This window comes from Homarus americanus, unplaced genomic scaffold, assembly GCF_018991925.1.
Source record: "Homarus americanus isolate GMGI-L3 unplaced genomic scaffold, GMGI_Hamer_2.0 scaffold41431, whole genome shotgun sequence".
In the NCBI taxonomy this organism is placed as follows: domain Eukaryota; kingdom Metazoa; phylum Arthropoda; class Malacostraca; order Decapoda; family Nephropidae; genus Homarus; species Homarus americanus.
Window position 1 is genome coordinate 1 of NW_024732913.1, and position 20000 is coordinate 20000.

At 37.2% G+C, this 20000-nt stretch overlaps 1 protein-coding gene across 1 annotated transcript in view; it reads left to right on the forward strand.

The window, feature by feature from the left end:
• Positions 1-998: 998 nt before the first annotated feature.
• LOC121869203 (DNA helicase MCM9-like) overlaps positions 999-20000 on the forward strand; it is a gene marked incomplete at its 3' end in the record, with an annotated part of 19175 nt that continues 173 nt past the window's right edge. The window contains 3 exon segments of the mRNA XM_042370440.1: positions 999-1139; positions 3273-3379; positions 4393-4477. Of these exon segments, the coding sequence (XP_042226374.1) occupies positions 1023-1139; positions 3273-3379; positions 4393-4477 (309 nt within the window).

Consider the following 20000-nt stretch of genomic DNA (forward strand, 5'->3'; position numbering starts at 1 on the left):
GTGGTGATTTTAATTAACTAGGCACCACTGATCTCCAGGCACAGTTTCTAATTTCACAAGATCAGAACGTTCCGGGGACAATCAAAACACTTGTGACATTATTTATCTTAAATGATCCTCTTCCCCTTATGAGTTATATACGCTATGTATCACTTATATCATTCAGATATTTTAATTATATGGTTGGTGTGTTTGTTAATAAACCATTATTTATTATTATTACGCATGCATGCACATGTACAACTCAGAAGCAGTAATTGCTGCCCCACCCCAGTAACCAGAGCCACAGTCAATGACGGCCGATATTGACACAATGCAACATCACCAGCCATGATAGTTCCAGAGCTACCCAGCAACGTTTAGACGGGAGGGAGGGAGGGAAAAAGGTTTGTTCGATCGCCAGGCCTTCACTTGCCTTGGCTCTGGCTACTAGGAGGGTAGCAATTACGGCTTCTGACTGTACTGTACACACTCAATATGGTGCAATATGGCCGATTTAGTTTATACAGGGAAAATAACAGATGAAACCAGGTTGATGTGAATTTTTTAATGATGGTTAATAACTTACATCAAGAGTAGATTTTGAAGATAGTTGTTAAGTCTTTGGAAACAGTCACCAGTAATAACATGATACAGTATGTGTTTTGGGTAACCATTTTGTGATATCCAAGAATTTTGTTGATTGGACCGTGGTTCTAAATATTGCTCAGCTGGCTCAGTTCCAGTCATAGGTTATTCTTTGTTTAAGGTTATCAGATTGTTACATAATATCAAGTACTAGATTGACCTGGACTTGCATGTGATTAAACTGGCGGTAATCTCTTTAATTTGCTCTTTAAGATAGTTATAAAAATTTTGTATGAAATAACAGATCCTCCAATAGTTATCCTTGCTTGAGATTACCATAAGTTATACTAGCTTATTTATTAGATAAAATCTGTATGTTAATATGCTATTTTATTCAAGAAAAAATGAAAGTGTACTACAGTTTTTTTTAGGCAGATCATGACCAGTACTATGTGATGAATAAGCCAAGTCGTTGTCCAAATCCTGAAGAATGTTATTGCAACAACTTCACCCCTCTTGGAGCTTCCTCACATCCTCTGCATACTAAAGACTATCAAGAAATCAAAATTCAGGTAATGGTTATCTTTAGTCATATGGTGAAGTTATTCACAAAATTCATTACAGTATTTTATGTTGGCTGTTCCTCATGTACATTAATTCTAAGCTTTGAATAGTTCAGCTTCTCCTTTGTTTATTTTTGGCATTATTTTCTTTCTTTAAGTTTCGATTTATATATTTAAATATATTTTTTAAAGTACAGTATCTGAATATTCTTTAATAGTCTACAATATCTTCAAATATCACACAAAAAGGGTTTCAGATCACCGTTACACTCTGTCAGTTTACTTAGAATATGTTTTTAAATTCATTATAGTAACACAACCACACTACAAGGAGTCCCCAGTCATTGTCATATATTGTAACTTAGTGGTCACAGGGGTCCAGATCTGGAGAGTATGGAGGGTGGGGGGCCCCTGGGATGCCATGCTGTTTCCCAAGTTCAAGTTGAACCTCAAGGGGAAGAAGATCATGGACAGAATGGAGATCCAGGACACATGGCAGAAGGTGTTCTCCAGCCTCACCAACAAGAACTTCCAGAAGTGGGAGGAGGGGATTGAGCACTGTATTGAGGCCTCTGAAGAATTATCTTTCAAAACCTTTTTAGCAGCTTCAGTTCGGGCCCCTTTAGTTCCTGCATTCAAATGCATCATCTTCACCCTTACAAGTAATCCTGATCACAATCTTCCTCTAGTTATCTTGAACAGTACATTAGAAATTGCATCATGATTGCATTAGTCAATTTCGTCACCATTGACTTGTCTTCATCACCTGATGCTTTCAGCATTTCTACAACTACAGTATCCCAGAGTTTCCAGCCACCGTCAGCTGCTTTCTAAAGCTACCCTTTTTCTTTCAATCCTTGGGCATGGTTCCTGTACTGGTTTTGTTAACCCCTAGGCTGCTCCTCTTCCATTCATTCTCCTCATTCAGTAATTAATTGAAGTATTTTCTCCAGGCATCTGTGATTTCCTCATTATCAACAACCACATCACCATGGTCATTTCTCACACACTGCTCACCATCAACATCCTTGTTTCTACCCACTGTTTGCTTTGTTATTCTGAACACTCTCCTCTTGCCTCTGCACTGTTTAACCAAAGCTACAAAAATATAAACAGGGAGTAATATCTCTTGTTTTTGTCAGCAGCAAAAGTCTCGAAATTTTTTTTGGATATCTTCTTACCACCTTCCTACTACAGTATTACCCCGCTTTACACGGTTTCACTTTCCGCGATTTCTCATTTACGCGGTACCTTGCCAGAACCGGACTTTCACTTTCCGCGGTGCATCTACTCATATACGCGTGAAGTATAAATTTTTTTTTTTTAGCTCATAAAATTCATACAAATTACCCGGCCAGAATATAATTTACATTGCTGGAATTCTTACAATATGATGATCATTTTGAATATAAACATCATGGATTTTGCATTAGACATACAAATTTTAGATCTAATGTAATAATTTGGTTTACACAAAGCAAGTATTTTATCTTTTGTGCAAAATATATGAAGTTTACATTCAAAATATTCCCTGACCTGCAAGGAATCCAGAAATGTCAATTATATTATCCTAACTTTAGTCTGAGGTATTATTTATTACTAAACGTTAAAATCTAGTGTTTCACCCAATCATTTCTCAGAGAGGTAGGGGCCAGTGAGCTGGGAAGAGGGGGGGGGATTTGAGTCCATTATTTGAATGGACATAACCTGGCGACTGTATTTCTCTTAAATATTAATTGTGTGAGCATACCATCATAAAATTTAGATGTTATTTTTACTACAACATAGGTATTGTGTCGGAAAAAGTGGAGTTTGGGGGTCGGGCCAGTCTCTATTGGAATTAATCCCATATGTTCTGTTGTTCACTTTACGTGGTTTTCACTTTCCGTGGTACCCTGTGGGTTCAATTGACCGCGTAAATCGGGGTACTACTGTATATGGTTACCCTTTGATGATCCCTGTAAGAAGGTGAAGTATAATATATTAGTCAAATTCATTTGGTATTTAGATTTCTCACACAAGTTGGAGTTGTGCAACTTTGGGTTTTTACCCCTAGACTTGTTGACTGTCTAGTGGGCTCAGACCTGATGTGGTTATGAAATGGGATTTCAGGATCAATCCTCCATTTTTTTTCCCCACAAGGAACAAGTGAGAAAGCTGGTGATAGGAACTATCCCCCGCTCACTTTGGGTGACTCTGGAAGATGATCTCGTTGATTCCTGTAAGCCTGGGGATGATGTCCTGATCTGGTAAGTACAGTACATTAAATTTGATAACTATGTTCTCATCACTGTTAGTAAAATGTGTATGTTTATGCTAATTTGATATCAGTAATAATGTGATGCTAACTAAAGACTAAACTGTGAAGTTGGCATATTTTTTACTGTTTCAAGGCAATATGTACTTATGCATTTGTATTAGATTGATCATACTCTAAGATTAGATCTCTATCCTGTAAGTACAGTAGAAGGAAATGTAATTCCAGTCACCTTCATTATATTACAGTGAAAAAATACACAGGAATGAAAAATATTATAATTTCTGTGAATTAATAATTTTACTAATGTAATGCCATAACCTAGTTGGTAGCTCTCTGGACTCCCAACCCAGAGATAAGGCTCAGTCCCATGGTCAGCTTAGGTTCTGGGTTTGATTTACTGTGGTATATACTGTCATTGCCCTAACCTAACCTGGGGCTTGTCACTTTACAAATTGTTGGAAATTGTATGAAGGATGCTAGTTCTACTTAGCGTAGTGCAGTGCCTTGTTCTTTGTGCCCAATTTTCTAAATTAACCTGAGTCATTAAACCTTCACGAAAGAAAATTTATCCCAAATGAAACTGTACTGCATGAGTTAACCAGTAGACCTAACAAAACAGTGACTGACGTTTCTAAAGAATTTTCTGAGAATAATGATTGCTTGGCTTAATCAACTCCTGACTTTTTCTGTACATCATCGTTTTTAAAATCGTTAGATTTATGAAACAAGGGCCAGAAGATATCAGTATAGCTACCAGTCTTGAATTTGTGCAAGTTAAAGTAATAAGGTTGTGATAAAATATAATTGAAGGAAAAAGAAATGAGAAAAAAAAAAAATCTCAAAACGATCGTACAATGTAAACGATTCCTGAGATTTCTAATTCAGTTGTTCAAGAGTCTTAGGCAGACAATGCTTTGTTGTTAAATTCTTAGCAACTAATGATTAATATAATTAAAATGATCTACATTACTTAAATTAATATTTTGTCATCTTTTCATGTAGTGGAACTGTACACAGGCGCTGGCTTCCAGTAGTGAGAGACTCCAGGCCTAATATTGACCTTGTATTAAAGGCTAACAACATAGCTGTAAGTAGTGAAATTAGAAAATTTTGTGTACATTATTGAAACAAAATTGACATTGTTATATGACGACCTGATGACTCAACTTGTATTTTCAGTGAAATAAAAGAAAACATTTTGAGTTATTGAGGAAAATGAATAAAAACTAATGGTAATTTTCTTTAGCTGGTTGTAACAGTGATCAAATGTGTGTTGAATATCTGTGTGTGAGTACGTTATCTCAACCCTGACCTGTCATTTTCCATGCATCTGGCACCATTCTCATCTTCTATTTTACCTCACTTGAGGTTACAGGTATCCCTTGAACTAACCTTTACAAAAGTGGGAGAGAAGTAAAGGAATACAGTAGAACCTGTCAGTAGCAAACTAATGGGTACAGTGAGTTTCTGTAGAGGTTAAGTCTTGGGGGCATGTGGAAGTAAGGAGAAATACGTGATATGAAATGTTTGTGCAATGATTTCCATTAGAATGTTGTATAAATACAATATTATGGGTAAATATTTCCATGGTGGATATTTATACAATACATGTGCAGTCTACAGTTTATAGATTACCTTATCTTTGGAAATGCAGCCTAGGTTTTGTAACTTCCCCTATCAAACCTCTCTTTTAGTCATATTTTCAGTACTAGCAAACAGTGCAATACAACATGGTCTTTATGAAGTCATGCTATCATTCTTGGAAATATCATAGTATGGTATTTGTATATGATACAGCTTATCTTTTTATTTTCAAGTTATATTACAAATTACATATAGTATTGTATTTTTTCTCTATTACTGAAGATGTTATATTAATCATGATGAACCATAAACCATAAGAGGCCAATCATATGAGAATATAATACTGAATCAATAAATACAGTAATTACTCGCTTAACATCGGGGTTATGTTCCTGAAAACGCTACGTTATATGAAAACGTTAAGTGGATCAATTTTCCACATAAGAAATAGATGAAATACGGGAGTTGCATTCCTGAGCCTCCCTTTGCCCCATGAAATACATTACATATACAGGTTGACAATCCATTATCCGAAATCCTTGGGGCCAGAGGCATTTCGGATTTCGGAATTTTTCGGTTTTCAGAATGGTTATTTTTTTTTTTTTTTACATGTGTATTAGCCCACCCAGGCATAGATCACTGACCCACATCAGGGCCTGGGAGGCGAAAATATAATACAAATTATAATAATAATAATAATTCATAGGTCTAGGTCGTGTTTCTCACTTTTGATCTTTTTTCAATCTTGTATTTATTTATTGTTATTATTATTATTTTATTATTACAGTATTATTGTTATTATTATTGATTTTATTTATATATTGTATTATTATTATTATTATTATTATTATTATTATTATTATTATTATTATTATTATTATTATTATTGTTATCATTATTATTTTATTTTGGTGTATTTTTATTAAAATTTTTATTTCTAGGAATAATTATTATTATAATTATTATTAATACTACTACTACTACTATTACATTTTCGCCCCCCAGGCCCTGATGTGGGTCAGTGATCTATGCCCGGGTGGGCTAATCCCTGTTTAAAAAAAAAATGGCCCCACAAAAAACTTTCGGTTGTCAGTGCTTTTCGGTTTTCGGAATTTCGGATAAAGGGTTGTCAACCTGTACGTACATAAATTCAAAGCTCCTTATGTGATGCTTAGTGAGGTGCTTTTATGCATTACTGTAAAGTCACATTCATTGAGATTTTATAAGCTTAAAACTCCCTCTGTATGACTGATACATACACACTAGGTAACCTTCTCAAACCTTCCCTGCTGCTGTCTTAATACATCACCTCCCCCCTCCACTTCCGGCAAAATTGAAGGTGGCTTAGGCTTAAACTTTTTATCTTGTAAAATATCACAGACTAAAGTTAGCAGAATATAAATTGCCTTGCTGGAATCCTTGGAAGACAGCAAATAATATCAATACAGTACAGTGATCCCTCGGTTAAAGAAATTTCGGTTAACGAATTACCTTCCATATGATTCTTCACTTCGGTTAACGAATTCCTTATGAATTTTTCCCAACATGTTTTCGCCTGCTTTTGCCTGCTCACCAGCTGGAGTATTAGTCCGCCAATACAGTAATCGGTTTTGGGGCTTAAATTCGTTACCATTTGAGTAAATATCAAGAAGGTTGTACTATTCAATAATTTTCCAAGTCTTATATTAAAGTTTTTAGTCATTTTAACAATTATTTAACATAATTGAAGTACAGGGAACTAGTTTTTAGTGCGCCAAACAGCCACTTGACTCACCCAGAATGGCGCCAGTGTGTGTCCCTGCTCAGTGGAGGAAGCTTCTTGCTTCAGACTCTCTTGAACATAAACTATTTTTATGTTTTTACAGTACAATTATTGGTAATTCTGAAGTTTATTTTACATATTGACAATATATAATGCAGTGCAGTGTTGATTTAAAGAAAATAATCTTGAATTACACCAAGTGAACTAAAATTTTATGGGTGAAATGGCAGCATGGGGTGACTTCTTTTCCATCCCCACTTCCTTCTCTTCTCCCTTCTCCTCCACCCCCATTCTAATTCCCATCATCATCAACCAGGAGCCTTCTACATACACAACTCAAAGTAAGTGTACTTTCCTGCATTTATTTTTAGTTTACGTATACTCTGTATGTAATTTTCGGTGAGCTGGAACTAATTACCCAAAATCCCATTGAAACAACGGTTTCGGTTAACGAACGACCTTCTGGAACGAATTGTGTTCGTTAACCGAGGGACCACTGTATAGACATCAAATATTTTGTATAAGAGATAAAAAGTTTAGCCCCTTAAGTACATTTAAATATTGTACAGTTTTTATACTTATTTTTTGGTAGATATAGTAACTTTCTTCATTTATTTTTACTCATTTACATGCACACACCATCCTAAATACATAGTGTCCTAAGGGCAAACCTGTACTGTACTCAAATGTACTAAGCAATGACTAAAATGTTTATGTGTGGTGCAAACTATAGCATGTTTATATTCAAATTAATCACTATCTTATAAGAATTCCAGCACTGTAAATTACATTCTGCCAAGTCAATTCCCCTAACTCTACCATTTACATGCATTCTTATGAGAAGCAATGATTAGACAAACGACTTTATATTGAGTCGTTGGGACGTTAAGCAAATTATTGACATCTAAAGAGTAGCGACTTTGTATCAAAACAACGTTAAGCGGGGCGACGTTATAAGAGGATTTACTGTACATAAACCAGACGAATGCAGCAACACCTGATCAGCCCCAGCCTGCTTACATACTCAAGTGTCTTAGTTCTCAGCAGGCCTATAACAAATCTCATTAGACCACTGTACAGTATTCATTAAGTGTGGTTAATTTCATAAGATTTGTTTGTTAATCTTCCCCGTATCTTAAAAGATTAATTATTTTTTTAAGTATTACTGGTGACCAGAGCATCACAGAGTCCGAAAAAGGCGAATTCCGATATATTGAAGTTCGATTTATCAATGTTTTACTGTACTCTTAATTTTGCAGCACCTGCTGTTTATGTGCTCGATAATTTATCCATTTTGCCATGGCTAGCAAATGGCACTGACTCATTAAAAGCTTCTTTAGTCATTCAGGTTTCTTTCAATTCTCAAATTTGAAGGTATCTTTCATTCATGAACACCTTGCATGGAAAACAAGCCCCATAGCACTCACTGACCTCATAACTAAGCCAAGGTTGAATCTTGTACCTTTCTGGATTGAAGTTCCCCAGTGTAGTCTCCTTCCTGAACTTTTTTGGACTGTACTTTTTCAAAATTGGTTGATTTTGACCTGGCTGATGTTCTACAGATTCAGAATAATGTCTAGCTGGATTATGTAGGCATGGCCATTCATAATCACCATATTCATTACTTGAACTATCAGTACAGTGGTCCCTCGGTTAACGAACACAATTCATTCCAGAAGGTTGTTCGTTAACCGAAACCATTGTTTCAATGGGATTTTGGGTAATTGGTTCCAGCTCACCGAAAATTACATACAAAGTAAAAATAAATGCAGTAAAGTACACTTACTTTGAGGTGTGTATGTAGAAGGCTCCTGGGACAACTATATTTCTGCTAATTATCCCCAATCATATACAACAATAATACTTTGGCGTATATAACTGTAAGGAGTGCCCCAGGGTGTCACACTGGTGTCACCACAACAAACGAAGAGCACTGTTAGGGTCGGTTGCAGTCCGACACACTGCGAAGGAGTTTTGGCCTAGTTCCTAGGGTGCGGACTCGCACAATTTAATCGTGCCGAATTAATAACATCCTGCAAGACAGCCAGCTGGTATGCAGCTACGGGTTCCCGGTGACTGTCGGGTATTCAGCTATCACACACTCTGTGCCTGAGATAGTGATGGAACAGCGTCAGAGTTGTCACAAAATTAACTCAATCACAAACAAATCTTTCGTCTGGCAACGACAGACAATATTTACGTAACATTAATTCTTTGACTGGGTACAGGATAATTTCACTGTTACAACATGAACACTGATATTCACAAAATTCAACTAAGTTAAACTGACTTAATATGGCAGGCGTAAGAACTATACACATACCTGAGATACTCGTACACGAGTTTATATACTGGCAACTCAGGCCTGTGCGCTACACATACCAGAAAGGCTAATCACGCAATGACAGAAATTACATTTAAATCAGCTGTGGTACATTCAACTATGAAAATCAGTGTCATAGGCCTGGTGAATTTCTTATGTCTATTTTTATAATCTAATCAGAGATTGAGCTTACCAGGAAAAAGTGAAATGGGCATCAAATACACACACTGTTAACTTCATTCTCACAACATCAGCGGGATTTCAGACAAGGACCCTCTATGTGTATTCGTTGAGATCTTGGAGATTTAAAGTTTGATAGAATCGTTCCAGAGATTAATGACTTTCTTGAATAGACAACTGACACTAACTAACTACAAACATCAGATTCTCTGAAGTTTGGGCATCAAAATAATCTAACTTCAGTAACACTTGGAAACCCATCGCTATCCCCAAAAACAATATCAAGGGATGCCCTTCATACTGGCAGACTGGACACTCACTTATTTGACAAGTGTTACTAACAATAAAGACAGTTGAAGCTTTCAACATCACTCACAAGGGATCTTGAATGTTCCATCTGTAATCAGACATATTTAAGTTGCCTTAACAGATGCGACTGCAGTTGCAATTTAAAATTTTTGTCGTTATACTGAGGAATACGGAGTCTCGGGTGCACTCTAAGATTGAGGGAAAACGGAGGACTCAGGCGTCCTGAAGCGATGAGAAAACGGATGCCTCAGACGGAGACTTAATAAAGAAGGCATAGTTACATGTTTTGTGGGCTATTGAGCGTAATATGAATCGACTGATTTTACGTTTACTGACATGTACAACCATGGTCATTACAGCACCACCATCATTTGTTGGATTCTGAGTCACTTCAGATTCTCAAAATACTGGAAAATCGGAACTTAATGCTCCCGCGTCAGTGCTATAGAGTCATCTTGCTCAGTGCTAGTGCTGCTTTGCTGTCCAACAGATGAGTCAGGAGTAGGTCTCTTTGCAAAGAATCGACTAAGTTGCCCTTTTGTTCTGTCACGCATGACAAGCATTTTTTCTTTCTTTCCTGTCTCAAAGTTGTGCATGCTTTTCCTTGTAGTCTGAGTTACTTTCTCTACTACATTCAGTGCATTTGACGGGTTGACGATAATCTCGTGAGAAGATGACTGCAGTGAATTTTTTTGGTTTCCAGTGTATTCAACAAAAAAGTTTATTACTTTTTAATAGTTGAATTAAAATTTGCTCGCTGGTTTTTGTCTCATTTTCCTTATTAAAAACTTATATACAGTACTGTACTGTCATGGACATATGTCCGCGGTTTTTCATACCTTGGTCATCGTTGAAAGGGAACGGCCAATGTTCCACTGAACAGCTACCTGTCTCGCATGCTGCATATGATAACGAGGCCATCGTCTGCGGTTACAGTCAAATAACTGTCACTGTCAGTGTTTGTGAGCCAATACTGTACAGTACTAATGTTACCACTGGCAACTTGCCAGATGCGCTGTGATTTATTATACTGTTTTGTTTAAATACTCTCAAAGCTCACCGTGTAATTTGTAGCCGCAGTATACAGTTCTCTATGAAATGATTCTTTTTAATATGTTTTTGAGGTTACCAAGACTATGATGAGTATAGACAAATGTATGGTAGTATGCATATTGTCGCGATCCCACTACCCTTTATACTTGGGGAGTGAAACCTACCCAAGTTATTAACAAATAAAGGAACAAATAGGGAACACGGCAATAATTATCCCCACCAAAAACCTACTCAACTAAATGTACTTGAATAAGTAAGAACAGTTGAAATAAGTGAATCACAAAAGGGAAGATAATTAATTAATTCAATTTATGTTCTAAAGGGAGTAATGACTAGCAAACATGAATTTAAGGGAATAAGTAATTGTATAATAAAATAAGAGTGATGCCGGAAGGGTGAAAATACACCGTTAAGGAGTTAGACCAAACGAATATTACTTTACATAAATATATTACACAAACATACAGTATATATAAACAGCAATCACTACAAAATGATTATTTCCTACCAAACAGGAGATTCCTTACCACCAGGATCCCTTCCTAGGCCTAACTAAACGTGTCACTAATACCTGATACCCCTAGGGCATTGCAGAAGACTGGACAAGGCACTAGACAAGGGTCAAGGCTAGAGAACGAATGGACACGTCTACCCTATACCACGGTTTTTCACTACTGGGGGAGCGTGGGCACGCCGAGGAGCGCGTCTCATATAACGTGATCCAGAACATTTGCTAGATAATTTATATAATTTATTAATTCTACTCTTGATTTGAACTTAACAGAGTAAGACAATGATGCATATTAATAACATACATAAATATACAATTAACCTAAGTAACTAACAACAATAATAATATAATTAGTACAATTAACAAGTTAATAGCTTGTATGAAATGTAGGCGTGAACATGTGCCTCACGCTATGCGAGTTCCCGAGCGCTCAGGCACGTGACAATATGTATACTATGACTGGTAACATGCACCTAGTTATGATGAGTATAGACATATGTATGGTAGTATGCATATGTATACCATGACTGACAACATACACCTAGTTATGATGAGTATAGACAAATGTATGGTAGTATGCATATGTATACCATGACTGACAACATACACCCAGTTATGATGAGTATAGACAAATGTATGGTAGTATGCATATGTATACCATGACTGACAACATACACCCAGTTATGATGAGTATAGACAAATGTATGGTAGTATGCATATGTATACCATGACTGACAACATACACCCAGTTATGATGAGTATAGACAAATGTATGGTAGTATGCATATGTATACCATGACTGACAACATACACCTAGTTATGATGAGTATAGACAAATGTATGGTAGTATGCATATGTATACCATGACTGACAACATACACCTAGTTATGATGAGTATAGACAAATGTATGGTAGTATGCATATGTATACCATGACTGACAACATACACCTAGTTATGATGAGTATAGACAAATGTATGGTAGTATGCATATGTATACCATGACTGACAACATACACCGAGTTATGATGAGTATAGACAAATGTATGGTAGTATGCATATGTATACCATGACTGACAACATACACCTAGTTATGATGAGTATAGACAAATGTATGGTAGTATGCATATGTATACCATGACTGACAACATACACCTAGTTATGATGAGTATAGACAAATGTATGGTAGTATGCATATGTATACCATGACTGACAACATACACCTAGTTATGATGAGTATAGACAAATGTATGGTAGTATGCATATGTATACCATGACTGACAACATACACCCAGTTATGATGAGTATAGACAAATGTATGGTAGTATGCATATGTATACCATGACTGACAACATACACCCAGTTATGATGAGTATAGACAAATGTAGTAGTATGCATATGTATACCATGACTGACAACATACACAGTTATGATGAGTATAGACAAATGTATGGTAGTATGCATATGTATACCATGACTGACAACATACACCTAGTTATGATGAGTATAGACAAATGTATGGTAGTATGCATATGTATACCATGACTGACAACATACACCTAGTTATGATGAGTATAGACAAATGTATGGTAGTATGCATATGTATACCATGACTGACAACATACACCCAGTTATGATGAGTATAGACAAATGTATGGTAGTATGCATATGTATACCATGACTGACAACATACACCCAGTTATGATGAGTATAGACAAATGTATGGTAGTATGCATATGTATACCATGACTGACAACATACACCTAGTTATGATGAGTATAGACAAATGTATGGTAGTATGCATATGTATACCATGACTGACAACATACACCTAGTTATGATGAGTATAGACAAATGTATGGTAGTATGCATATGTATACCATGACTGACAACATACACCGAGTTATGATGAGTATAGACAAATGTATGGTAGTATGCATATGTATACCATGACTGACAACATACACCCAGTTATGATGAGTATAGACAAATGTATGGTAGTATGCATATGTATACCATGACTGACAACATACACCTAGTTATGATGAGTATAGACAAATGTATGGTAGTATGCATATGTATACCATGACTGACAACATACACCTAGTTATGATGAGTATAGACAAATGTATGGTAGTATGCATATGTATACCATGACTGACAACATACACCTAGTTATGATGAGTATAGACAAATGTATGGTAGTATGCATATGTATACCATGACTGACAACATACACCTAGTTATGATGAGTATAGACAAATGTATGGTAGTATGCATATGTATACCATGACTGACAACATACACCAAATGTATGGTAGTATGCATATGTATACCATGACTGACAACATACACCTAGTTATGATGAGTATAGACAAATGTATGGTAGTATGCATATGTATACCATGACTGACAACATACACCTAGTTATGATGAGTATAGACAAATGTATGGTAGTATGCATATGTATACCATGACTGACAACATACACCCAGTTATGATGAGTATAGACAAATGTATGGTAGTATGCATATGTATACCATGACTGACAACATACACCCAGTTATGATGAGTATAGACAAATGTATGGTAGTATGCATATGTATACCATGACTGACAACATACACCCAGTTATGATGAGTATAGACAAATGTATGGTAGTATGCATATGTATACCATGACTGACAACATACACCCAGTTATGATGAGTATAGACAAATGTATGGTAGTATGCATATGTATACCATGACTGACAACATACACCTAGTTATGATGAGTATAGACAAATGTATGGTAGTATGCATATGTATACCATGACTGACAACATACACCTAGTTATGATGAGTATAGACAAATGTATGGTAGTATGCATATGTATACCATGACTGACAACATACACCTAGTTATGCCACTGTTCCCACTTCCCAGTAAGACAGTAACTTGATTAATTCAGGAGCTGGAATATATGTTGCAGTGTCTATTTAAAACAATATAAACTCACACACTGTGGTAAATAAAACACTTGGTTGCTACATCCAACCTTTACTTGCCTCATTTCACTACATATCTAAAATGACACAAAAGCAAATGTAACAATTCAAAGAGGAAACAACATAATATAACATGGTGGTTTTATCCTAATAATGAAATAAACTAAAATGATACTTACAAACAAAAACAAAATAATATTACAGTATTTAACATACAGTCAACCCTCACTTTACGCGGTTAATATAACCCACAGGGTACCGCGGAAAGTGAGAAACGCGTAAAGTGAACAAAATAACATATGGGATTAATTGAAATAGAGACCGGGCCGACCCCCAAACTCCACTTTTTGACGACACACAACTACCGTATATACTCGTCTATAACCCCCCATATATAGGTGTGCCCGAACCTTAATATTCTGGATTTGTAAAGTCGGCCCAAGTTTTTGAGAGTAAAAGAACAACAAAACCTTGGAAAACACTCGTCTATAAACTTGACACCATTTTATTATTCACGACACTTTGCAAGCGGGTAGTTTCCTTAAAAAATATGTATATTCCATTCAAGTATTTATTAGAAGTCAGTGGAGGCTCTGTAATACAACAGTTTTTAACTAATACATTCGAAAATGATTCGGTAACATACGGGCGAAAGTGAGTCATTATGTTTTCCGTCACGATTTGATCCACTTTTCACTATCTTCGTCATTTCAACAAAAATACATTTTCGTAGATATCATTATATCAAGCACCAGTATGAATAGAAGATATCATTGTAATATAACGGTGCAATATTAAAAGCGTAAACATCTCTGGAACATGGAAGCAAATGCAAAAGTCTGTTTTGACGTATATTTATCTATTTTACATTTAGAAATACATCCGTTTCAGCAACTACTATTATTTAAAGTACATCATTCAGACTTAAGAGCAGTTGATACAAAATATCGTGTGATGTAATAGTTTTTAGCTTTAAAACGGTAAGCACTGTCTAGCCTGATCAGGGGACTGGAAGCTGTTTGGTGCTGCAGGAAGGTAATAAAAATATTTTGATGGATTTAATAGAAATATTTAGGAAATATGGTATCGTAATATTTATTCAGTCAATTGGGGGATATTGTTGTAATACAATACAACAGTTTTTAACTAAACCATTCGAAAAAGTGATTTCGTTAACATCTTGGGCAAATAAGCGAAATCGATGTTTTCATCTGATTTATCCACTTTCACTATGTCATTATGTCATTTCAACAAAAATATTACATTTGTGGTATTATATCAAGCTGATATAGATAGAATATCACTAATATGTGATATTTTACTGGCGAAAACTATTAAAAAATCAGTAACATCTCTTGAACATCGGAGGTTAGAACAAGTCTTTTGTTTTCACTTGCGGTTTATCTAATTTTACATTGAAGCCATCGTTTCCAGCAAAACTACTATTTATTTAGAATACGATGCAATATTTTGCTGAGCCATCCATGTTAAATGGATCGTGGTAAATAAACAGCTGTTCAAAAGATGTTACCGTGTCCTTCTTCGAATGGTTTTCAGTTAAAAAGCTGTTATATTACAATATCTATCTAATTCATAATGATGTAAGTTTTAACTGAAAGCGATTGAAAACGTGTACGGAATCATTTAATCTGGGCTTTGTGTTTGCATTAACATCAGCAGCGCTGAATTTTAGCGTCACGATTGAAGTGTGTTTGAGTGTATTCTTATTTTCTTGCTTCTTATTTTCCAGAAATATGGCAAGTTTTTATATAATGCAATATTACGGTACTTTTAATTTACAAGTATTAATTTTAAAATGAACGCAAACAAATACTAAATGGAAGCCCGTGACTCTCCACAGGCCAACACTGTTTTCTCTCTATTTTCTAAAAATATTACTTATCTTTCTTGTTTATTCCTCTTCCAATTTCTCACTTAGCTTCGGTATTTTTTACTTCGCCTTTCATCAGATAAACTACAGTATTGAGGTTAGAATGTTATTTATAGAATTTGATTGCGGGTCTGGCAGATACCGTTAGAACCACCTGACCCTACCAACAGTGTTTACCAAGTCAGACAGCATTTTTTTTACATTTTTGGTGTCTCCATTTGTTCTGTGGGGTTTTGTGTGTGTTTTACCTACAGTATGAAACTTATTTGGGAAAAAAGAAATACTTTCGATGACAAATTTTAAAGAAAGGAATTTTAGAACTTTAGCAACTGTGTTATGAATGACCTGACTTTCACATCATGATGATGTTCAAATTTAATTAACAAAATTTATGTATCTAATGGCTTTAAAATAAATCTTTATATTTCATGCTCTATTATACCATATATGCATTTGGCTACTTTGAACTGCTATATTGGCAGTGCACAGCAGGCTATGCCGACACTCACAGCGGGTAGTGCGTTAGTATGAACATCAATTTACTGGTAGTTACTAGTAAATATTTTTCCTTCTTGAAACTATTACCGTATGAAATTCCTTTACTTTTGCCCAAAAATTTGGTGTAAGAACTCGTGCTATACTGCGATTATGCTCTTGTTAGTTATTAAAATTTTATCTTAACTTTATGATAGTATGCACACACACACTTAATATAGAAGTTGGTTGGAAAATAAAGTTAAGTTAGGAAAAATAAAGGTTAGGTTAGGAAAACTAAAAGTTAGGTTGAACACTTCGTTAATGAAAGAGATGGAGTCAGCATCGTTGCATGGAGGCTGGTTCGAGGCGGAGAGACGGGCTACTGGCCTCAGGTAGTCTTCGCCGATTATCATCCACGCGCGGGCTTTCCCCCAAGGCAGATCCTAAAATTCTCCATCTATATCACATATCACTGTGGTAAACAGCGGTGATTGAAACTCTGTTGTATGCTTTGCTGACGGCTGGTGTTTATGTTGTCGTCATAAACCTTGAAGTAGGCTCCATGATGCTGCTAACTGGGTATTGAAGATTTCATACCTGTTTGAAGTCAGGGGAGTCTTGGAAAGGGAGGCTTGACTTTCTCGATGCACTCGATGCTTCCCTAACATTACTACGGACAGCGGTGTTCTGGGATGGCCTTTCCTGCTCTTCACTGACGTCATCATCATCTACCATCTCATCCGGTAATCACATCAGGATCATATCACTATCCCGGGACATAAATGGGTGATAGGTGATTATAAGAATGACCTGCAGCTGTAACACTCTAACGCAGCTTCTCTGGCAGATCCTGCTACTGCAGCAGTCTAGACCTCTGATGCGGAATTGACTCCTTTCATGACGGAATGCTGCCCACAGCACATGTCTCCATCGTGACGAACAGTTACTTTCTGAACAGCTGATCCCATGCCTCCACCGAGAAATCTGGCTTTGGCGTGCGATCCTTCAAATTGTTTGAAATCTTCTTGCTCTACCCAATATTGATCCTCGATGATCTTCGGCTCTTGTACCGGTGGTGGTGTCACTCCCAGGTTATAACTCTTCCCTGGTGTTGTTGTGTCGTTTAGGGAGCTAAGTTTTCGTTGCAGAATCACAGCTTTACAGCCTGAATTAACTCTTGGTCCATGGGCTTATGTAATATGAGCGCGTAGTGTTGGAGGAAGGAAGACCACTTACTACGTTGGGGTGACGATCTAACCAGTAAAGGCGAGTGTCACAGTGCGTTGTCAGCAGCAACCAAAATCTTGAATGGCTTTCTGTTGCTCACAAATTTCTTTACATCAGGAGCGAAACGGTCATCAAACCAGGAGAGGACAGTGTAAGAACATCACGCTTCGTCGCGGTCAACCAGTGGACATTTGGCGGTCGTATCCATGCTCTTGTAGGCGTGCTTCCCCTTTGCGGGCTGTGTGGATCTTGATAACCCGGAAACACGGTGCAGGCAGGGCCTTGATGTGCTCCTTCTGCATTTTCGGCCCGAATCTTGCTGGCATTCTTCTGCTTGAGGTCTTGGAAGTAGCTTTTTTCCAAAGAACCAAGGTCGTCCTCTTTAAACTACAATAGTCGTGGGTGTACTATCCTTCCTCCATAATCTCACGTAAAAGTGAAGTCCTAGCATAAAACAACTGCCCTGTGTAGTGTGACGTCTGTTCATACATCTTAAGCCTCTACTTAACCACCCAGGAAGCGTGCAAGGTTTTGGGGCTGCCGTTACATACGGCGCAAAGCATATGCGTACATACTCAATAACAGAGCGTGTAGGCCGCCATGTTCCGTCGCGCTGGCAGCAGTAAGCTCTGGTGACGTTTTCGTCTTGGCTGGTTGAGGAAATACTTGATCATAAAGTACCTGTAGACTTTGTGTGATCTTCATATTATCCTTTATCTTAGCTGCATCCTTCATTTTATCGTCTGGTCGTGAGATTGATTCACCATGCTGGTAGCCAAAATCAGCCTGTCTTGTTCCTTCTCTAACTCTTGGATGATCTTGTACTTCCTATTGACAAAGACGTGTTGTCTTCTTGGGCTTGGTGGCTGGGTCCAGAGCAGAAGGGTTTCTCTGGGGGCGATGGTCGGCGGAAGCCATTTTACCAGAACAATGGATGCCCGCGATTGCGGTGTGGCCTGGAAGGATAGAACTGCCACGCGGCCCCAGGTCAAAGCCCGTCGTCTTTCATCCTCCTCCTCTCCCGGTGGACCGTCCATATTACTCAAGCGAAATTCCGGCTAGCAGCCCGGAGAGTAAGGGATCGCCTTCGTCGGTCATCGTCGCCTTAAGCGTCACTGATCGCGCAACAGGGTGTCGCTGCTCAACCTTACCGCGCGGCTTGCCCAGGCGGAGGCGGGAGCAGGCGGGAGGGGCGAATCTAAAAATAGCGTCGAGCCGGACACTCCGCGTAAAGGGGTACACGCACCGCGGAATGTGAGCATCTTGGGTTCCGGCAGGGTACCGCGTAAACGTGGAAACGCGGAATGTGGGACTGCGTAAAGTGAGGGTTGACTGTAATGATATTTTAAAAGTCGGTAATTTGGTAGCCCCCCCCCCGTCTCCTATGCCTATGTTAATGATTGTACGTACTTTAAATAGATAGACACAGTATTACTACTGTAGATATATTTCAGTAAGGCTTTTAAACTGTGTAGAGTAATATTGTATGAATCCAGTTAGCTTTATCAGTGGAAAATGATTTTACTGCCTTTTATTACATTCTTCATGTTTGGCCATGTACACTCTTCAGTACAAGTAATGGTTTGAAACATATTCATTATTTATGTTCTATAATACATCCACCTACCCCAACATAATTTGTGGTCGACAGTGTATACACCACACTACAGCACAATTTATAGTTTGAAGCATGTCTAGATACATCACACTGCAACAATTTGTAGCTCTAACACATTCACAGACACCTCTTGAAAAGACAGTTTCTGGACTAACATACTGCAAATGCAAAAAACACAGTGCAGCACCAGTCAGCTTACTGTCCACACACCACATTGCAACATATTGTGGTTTTTACATGTCCACAGACAGCACAGAACAACAGTTTATGGTCTAATTATCTAATACATTCACAAGCATCCCACTGCAACACACTTTGTGGTCTGTAACATATCCAGGAACACCATGCTGCAACACAACCTATTGTTATAGCATGTCCACAAATTGAACACTACAACTAAACTTTCAGTCATAACATATCCACAAACACTAAAACACAACATTTAATTGTGACAACCTCACAAAAAACATTATAATAAAATACCCTTCTTGTCTGTAATTTTTCAACATACAATGTATACATCACTATAACACTCCTTGTGGAGTATTATGTCCACAAACATAACTCTCAAACAAAACTTGTGGTGTCCACAAGCACCGCAAGACATCACAACATTGCCACAATAATGGTGGTATTGATGTTGTCATGAGTAGTGACACATTTTAACATTCTAGGAACTACAAAATA